Below are 6,961 nucleotides of genomic sequence, written 5' to 3'. Positions count from 1 at the left end.
GCCAGGCTGGGAGAGCTGGGGGTGCTCACCTGGAGAAGAGAAGGCTCCAGGGAAACCTGAGAGCCCCTTCCAGGGCCTAAAGGGGCTCCAGGAGAGCTGGAGAGGGACTGGGGACGAGGAATGGAGGGACAGGACACAGGGAATGGCTTCCCACTGCCAGAGGGCAGGGTTAGATGGGATATTGGGAAGGAATTCCTCCCTGTGAGGGTGGGGAGGTGCTGGGATGGAATTCCTAGAGAAGCTGTGGCTGCCCCATCCCTGGAAGTGTCCAAGGCCAGGTTGGATGGGGCTTCCACCTGGGATAGTGGAAGGTGTCCCAGAAGAACCCAGCAGGGGTTCCACCTGCTGCCAACGTGCATCCAGCACATGAGGTTGAGGCTCTGCAGGAGAAAGGGGCTTTGTAGGGTCTCCCCAATCCCACACAGAGCAAGGCAGCCCCTTTCATCCCTTCTCTTCACCATCTCCTCTCTAAGACCATGACCAGTGGCATCAACTGCACCAGCAACTTGTTTGGCCACAGAAGATTCTCTGGGGTAGGTTTAGAACCTCTCCAGTGCTCCCAGCTCCACCTCCTGCATCCCAGCAGCTCCACAGGCAGTGGCAAGCACAGCTGTCCCCAGGTAAGAGCTGGGATTAGGGCAGGGACTCAACCTTCTCATCTTTCCCGAGGTGTTCAGTGGGAAGCAGGAGTTTCCCCCTTCCAAACCACCCCCAGCAGTGCCACCATCCTGGAGATGAGTGTGGTGTGAGGCCAAGTCAGGCTTGGAAGTCAGGGAATGTGCTTGAGGCATCTTGACCTGCACCCAACAGGGTGTGAGGAGGTCCCTGTGCTCTGGCATTTCCTGAAGCTCTGGAAACCCATCGTTGCCCAGAGTTGGCTCATCCTGCTCCCAGCAGGATGCTCAGCTCCTGCTGCCCTTCTCCCACATTCATCCCACAGCCCTTGGTGCCCTCACCCACCCCCTGCAAACCCCTCCTTTTACCCTCCCACCTGCCAAATCTGGTTGTCTGAAAGGAGTGACCCCCCCTCTCCACTTAGGAAAGGGGAAACTGAGGCACAAACCAGCTGTGGAGAAACCACCATCCCTTCCCCACCCCCTGCCCCTGCAGTGACACCCCAAAGGGTGCCCAGCTGGTGGGAAGCCCCTCTCTCAACCCAGATCCAGCCCCATGCCAGTTATCCTTGGCATGGAAGCAGCTCCCTGGGAGCCGCTGCCCATCCATGTGCTCTTCCCTCCCAGGAGCCACTTTCCCAGATTAAAAACCCTGCTCTCATCCCTCAGTCTTGTTTTTATTGACAGCCCTGTCTCTTGTTGATTAAAATTCCTCTAAGTGCACCTGGTGGCCAATCCCATTCCTGAGCCAGGGATACCGTCACCCTCCCCCCGGGTCTTTCTGCCCATGCTCCCTCCCTGCCACATGTCCCCAGGTCTCCATGTGTCTCTTTGGCTGCAAAAACAAAGGAAAAGAAGAAAAATGCTGTGGCATGATGGGGGGAAAAGGGTGATTTTTCTTTGGGAAAAGAAAGGGAGCAGTGTCAGGGTGTGCCAGGCTCTGTCCTCATCCCTTGTCTCGCTTCTCCTGCTTGGCTGAGTCTGTACCTGGAGGGAGGGAGAGCCAAAGGAACACGGGCCAGGAGGGGAGTCGCGCCAAAAGCACCGGAATCCAAGTCTTGCAGCTCCAAACAAGCAGTGGCACCAAGGAAATCCCTGCCAGCCTTGGGGCTGCCGGAGCTGGGCCGGGATCACCCACCGGAGAGGATCATCTGCTCCATGGGGATGTGGGGAATACCGGGAGCATCCCACTGCCCGCTGGGGGGTGGGTGCCTGCACCCAAAAATGTCCTTGTGGGGACAGTCAAAACGTGGATAAACCCTTTCTGCTTCCTTTGGGATTTCTGCTCCCTCCAGGAGCTGTTGCTCTTCCACACCTGATCCTGGTGCTCCCCCAAGAGGGTTTTGCCCCCAGCTGGAGTCTGGCCTTTCCCATCTCCATCCCTGCACCCACCACAACCTCCCCATGTCTCCATGGTCTGCTGGGAAGTCAAGATGCCCATGGCCTTGCCCAGCACCCCATGCCCAGCCCAGCCCAGCTGATGGAGCATCCAGAGCAAGAGCTCAGGAAGGCCTGCACCAGATGGGGATTTGGGAGTTTGGGATAGGGGTTTGGGATGGGGATTTGGGATGGGGCTTCATCCTCTCCTGCATTCCAACACCCCCTTGGGGTCCTGGGGTGAAGGACCTTTCCTGGCTGATGGGTCACATCCACCTTCATGCAGCTTCAGGAAGGTTTGGCCACTCATCACACCCACCCCCACAGCGGATTTAGGCTGGGACCACAATTCCCAACCTGTAGCCCCAGGGTCGGGTGTAGATGGACTTTCCCCTCTCCCAAAGTGGAAAGAGGAAGGAGAGGGGCCCCCAGGAGAGTTGGGGAATCCCTGAGGACAGTTTCAGTCCCTGAGCCTCCAGTTTGTTCCTCCTGACTCCCGTTTTGCCCAAGGATCAGTGGGAACAGGCTGCATTTGGCCAGTGCAGTACAGAATGGGGATGGGAAGAGGCTTTGTCCAGGACGGAGCAGGGACCCAGTCCTGCTGCTGAGGGATGTTCAGGGAACATCTCCAGCCAGCTTTGCCCCAACCCCCCCCCAACATGACCACCTTGTCCCCTTGAGGTCCCCCTGGAGCAGGTCCTGAGCTCCGCCGGGATGCTCCGAGCGCTCGTGGCCCCAGACAGAACCCGGGGGATGCAGGTGCTCAGCACCACCTGACTGAGCCTCCTCCAGCACCCAAGCACTCAGCACAGACCCTGGGCTGGATCCATGGCCACAACCACGGCGGGAAGGGCCCAGCACATCTGGCAGCACCTCTGGGCTCTCACTGGGGCTCTGCAGCCTCTCCCAGAGCCTCTCCCTGGAGTTGCTCCTTGGCCCCTGGCCACGGTCTGCTCACATTTGGGAATGTTTGCTCTCCAGTTTCGTGGCAGCTTTTCAGCTCTGTGCCTGGTTTGACCCATCCCAGCCTGTCCCTGTGCCTCCTTGGGGAGGGCTGTCAACAAGTGGAGCCCCAAAGTCTCCAGGTAGGGGGGCAGCTGAGGCCCCCCCAGCTCATGGCAGCAGTGATTTGGAGCACTGGCAGTCCCAGGTCTCCGTGGGTCTCTGAGGGCTCACACTGTGCCTGGGGGGGTGCAGCCCCAGCAGGAATGTTAACTGTGGGCTCATGGATGAGCTCGGGGCTGCCCGGGGAGGAACAGCCCCTGCACCTCAACCCAGTGTTCACTCCAAAACCTAAGGAAGGCACTGCTGGGCCATAGTGCTGCTGATTTCATCTTGGGTACTGAGAACAGGCAAAACCAACGGATGTGGCAGCTCTGCAGGGCCTTTCCTCCAGCAAAGGGACTCCACGGGGATGTTGAAGCCATTCTGCTGTGGGCTTTCCATGGGCTCTGCTCCAAGATGTGAGAGAGCAAAGAGCTCAGCCCCAACAGGGAGTCGTGGAATCCCAGACTGGTTTGGGTTCGAAGGGACCTGAAAGCTCACCCAGTCCCACCCCCTGTCATGGGCAGGGACACCTTCCACTAGCCCCAGGTTGCTCCAAGCCCTGTCCAACCTGACCTTGGACACTTCCAGGGATGAGGCAGCCACACCTTCCCTGGGCAACCTGTGCCAGGGCCTCCCCACCCTCCCAGGGAAGAATTCCTTCCCAATATCTAACCTGAATTTTCCCTCTTTCCATTGGAATCCATTCCCCCTTGTCCTGTCTCTCCAGTTCCTGATGAACAGTCCCTCTCCAACTTCCCTGTAGGCCCCTTCAGGTTCTGGAAGGTGCTGTGAGGTCTCCACACAACTTCTCTTCTCCTGGCTGAACCCCCCCAGCTCTCCCAGCCTGTCTCCATGGGGGAGGTGCTCCATTCCCTTATCAACCTCACAGCCTTCTCTGGACTTGCTCCAACACTTCCAAGTCCTTCTTAAGTTGGGAGCACCAAACCTGGATGAGTATTCCAGGTGGGATCTCAGGAGGGCAGAGCAGAGGAGCAGAATCACCTCCCTCGAGGGGATCCACTGCTGAAATGCCCATTCCCTGTGCTGGGACAGCCGGGGCTGGGACAGGGCTTTGTGGGGATTCAGGGAGTTGGCAGCAAGGAAACAGCGAGTCAGGAGGGTCCGGGAGCTGACTCAGCTCATCCATGTGTTTATTGGAACTCTGGTACAGGTTGGTGGGACAGGCATGCGGACAGGACAGACGGAGACAGGAGTATTGCCTTGGTCACAGAGATATGGAACAGCGTTGGACAGAGCCTGACCCCGCCAGGCCAGCCGGGTTCCCGCTCCTGGGCCACCCATCGCTCCCCAGCCCCATCCCTGCGCCCCAACCCACCCGCTCGTCCCCCCATCCTGGTCAGGGACCTGCATCCCGGGCTCAGCATCCCTGGCCTGTCCGTGGCACCCGGAGTGGAGCCTTTGGCACCCCAGAGAAGGGTCCCCAGCGCCTGTGGGACGATGGAGGGGGTCAGAGCACGGGTGGAGCCGCGGGCGGAGATGCCCCGGTGAGCAGCTGGAGGGGCTCCAGAGGGACAAGGTGCATCCCAAAGCATGGGCGAGGGCAGGGGGCAGCCCAGGGGTGCTGTGTGGGGATGGGAAGTGTGGCTGTGGCAGGGCTGGCAGCAGGAAGGGGAGTGGGGACACCCCCAAACCTCCCTCCTGGCCCCACTGCCCTGTGGCACCTCTGAGGGGACCCTGCTGCCAACCCCCACCAGGAACGGAGCTGGAGCCCTGGGGAAGGAAGGCTCCTTGGGAGAGCATCCTTTGGCCTTGGGAAGAGCGTGTCCACTGGGAAAAGCATCCCTCAGCCTTGGGAGAGCATCCCTGGGGGAATGCATGTCCCAGGTTTGCGGGGAGCATCCCTGGGATTTGGGGAGAGCATCCCTTGGCCTTGGGGACAGCATGTCCCTTGGGAAGAGCTTCCCTCAGCTTTGGGGAGACCATCTCCCTTGGGAAGAGCATCCCTTGGCCTCAGGGAAAGCATCCCTTGGCCTTGGGAATAGAATCCCTTGGAGAAGGCATCTCTTGGCCTCAGGGAGAGCATCACTCCACCTTGGGGAGAGCATCCCTCAGGATACACATCCCTCCACCTAAGAGAAGGCATCCCTTGGGGAGAGCATTCCTCGGGGAGGGCATCCCTTGGGAAGAGCATCCCTTGGGAAGAGCATCCCTGGGGGAAGGCGTCCCTCACCGGGGCACTCCCTGGATCCAGCCGGGGCTCAGGAGAAGGTGACCACCTCGCCCTGGGCGTAACTGGAAGCGAGGGCGTCCTGGCAGGAGTCTGCAATTAAAGACACAAATATTAAACACATTAAACATCGTGTTCCAGCAGCTGTCTGGGGAGAAATAGGGGAGTGGGAGGGAGGCTGAGCTTCCAGGGCACCCCGACTTTGTAGGATGGAGAGAACAGACTAACCACAAAGCAAAATGGCCTTTTCCAGAGGGAAAAAAATGCTGCTGTTCCATCAGTAAACCAGGAAAAAATGGTTTAACAAAAGCCTCAGAATGGAGCCAGAGATGGAGACCTGGGAAACGATTCTCCAAGAGAAACCAGATGTGGAGTCATGGGGATTTCGAGGGTAAAAATGAAGAACACAGTAAAAATGTCATTCCCACTGCAGCCTTTTCCTCCCAGAAAGCTGCTCCTGCCCAAAACTTCCCAAGCCAACCCCAAGCCAGATGTCCCAAAGCCAAGCCTGGTGCATTAATCCCGCAGTGTTTTTTCTTCTCTCTCCCTCTCTCCCTCTCATTTGTTATCATTGAATTAATTACCATTGATTGGAGCTCTGAGTCACCCACCGCCTCTCCCCATGTGCCAGGGCCTGCTTCCCAGGCGAGGGGCTGTCAGGCAGGCAGACAGTGCCTAATCCACATGATAAGCCATGGAATTCTGCTTTATGGGTTCAACCCGCCTGCCTTCCCTGCAGACCCAACACAGCTCCAAACCCACCCTGTTTTCACCAAAATAAAGGTCTCATTCTCCATCAGGTGTCACTGCACAGCTCGGGTGAGCAATGCCCAGACGCAGAGGCTTTTCAGACCCCACATCCCATTGGAATGAAAGCCCCTAAATCCCACAGCTGGCAGGAAAACTTCCCACCTCCCAGGCTGCCCCGGTGACCGGTCTGGGGACCCAGCATCACCCCCAGCAGCAACCGGGGACCAGCTGCTGAAAATTATCCCAGCTCTTGGTTCCATCAGTCCTGTGAGCAGCTAAAAGCTCTTGGCAGGACTCGTGGCCTGCTGGAAACATTCCCCATCAGGTCGATTGATTTACCAGGGGCACAAGTCGGCTTTTAACTCCCATCTCCTCCTCCCCGTTCAAAGCCATTTTCTGTGCGAGCTCGAGACCTGCTGCCCGCGGCCTCCAGGGACCTGCCTTGGAAGCAGCTTCCCAGCCTTGGAAAAAAAAGTTAGCACAACTAAAAATAACTAACAACAGCCCAGGTTTTTATTATTTTTTGTCCCCCAGACAAAGCCACCACGAGAAAACCACCCTCCTGTCTCAGCTCATCGGTACCGGCTCCGTTTGTTCGGCGGCGAGTCCCAGCCCCTCCCGCCCTCACGGCCCCTTCCTCGAGGCTTTTCTTGGGTGGGGATCTGCCACCCAACATCAGTAGGGTGCTACCCTGACTTGGCACATCCCAGCTCCAAAAATCACCCGGGTTTGCTGTGGTGCTGCCAGGGCCATCCCCCCAAAATTCCAGGGATGCTGAGTTCCCACAGTCCCACTAGAAGCATCTTCCCAAACACCCTGAAGTGCTGCCTCCACAGGCTGCCAGCACCCAGCTGGGCCAGCACAACGTTTGGGTAGGTCCTGCACTAACTCTGAGGAGAAGAACTTGGGGTGTTGGTGGGACAGGAAGCTCAACACGCCCCGGCCACGTGCGCTGGGACCCCAAACCCCCCGTGCCCTGGGCTGA

General features: G+C 58.4%; 1 protein-coding gene across 1 annotated transcript in view; it reads right to left on the bottom strand.

Annotated features, from left to right (window-relative positions):
• Positions 1-4,177: 4,177 nt before the first annotated feature.
• Positions 4,178-6,961, bottom strand: part of KCNC4 (potassium voltage-gated channel subfamily C member 4) — a 23,227-nt gene continuing 20,443 nt past the window's right edge. The window contains exon 5 of the mRNA XM_017821261.1: positions 4,178-5,319. Coding sequence (XP_017676750.1) covers positions 5,258-5,319 — 62 coding nt within the window. The 3' untranslated portion in view covers positions 4,178-5,257. The remainder of the gene's footprint in view (positions 5,320-6,961) is intronic.

This window comes from Lepidothrix coronata, unplaced genomic scaffold (genome assembly GCF_001604755.1).
Source record: "Lepidothrix coronata isolate B3197 unplaced genomic scaffold, Lepidothrix_coronata-1.0 Scaffold90, whole genome shotgun sequence".
NCBI classification, from domain to species: domain Eukaryota; kingdom Metazoa; phylum Chordata; class Aves; order Passeriformes; family Pipridae; genus Lepidothrix; species Lepidothrix coronata.
Note: the sequence above shows the minus strand (reverse complement) of the source record. Positions and strands in the feature narration are given on the sequence as shown.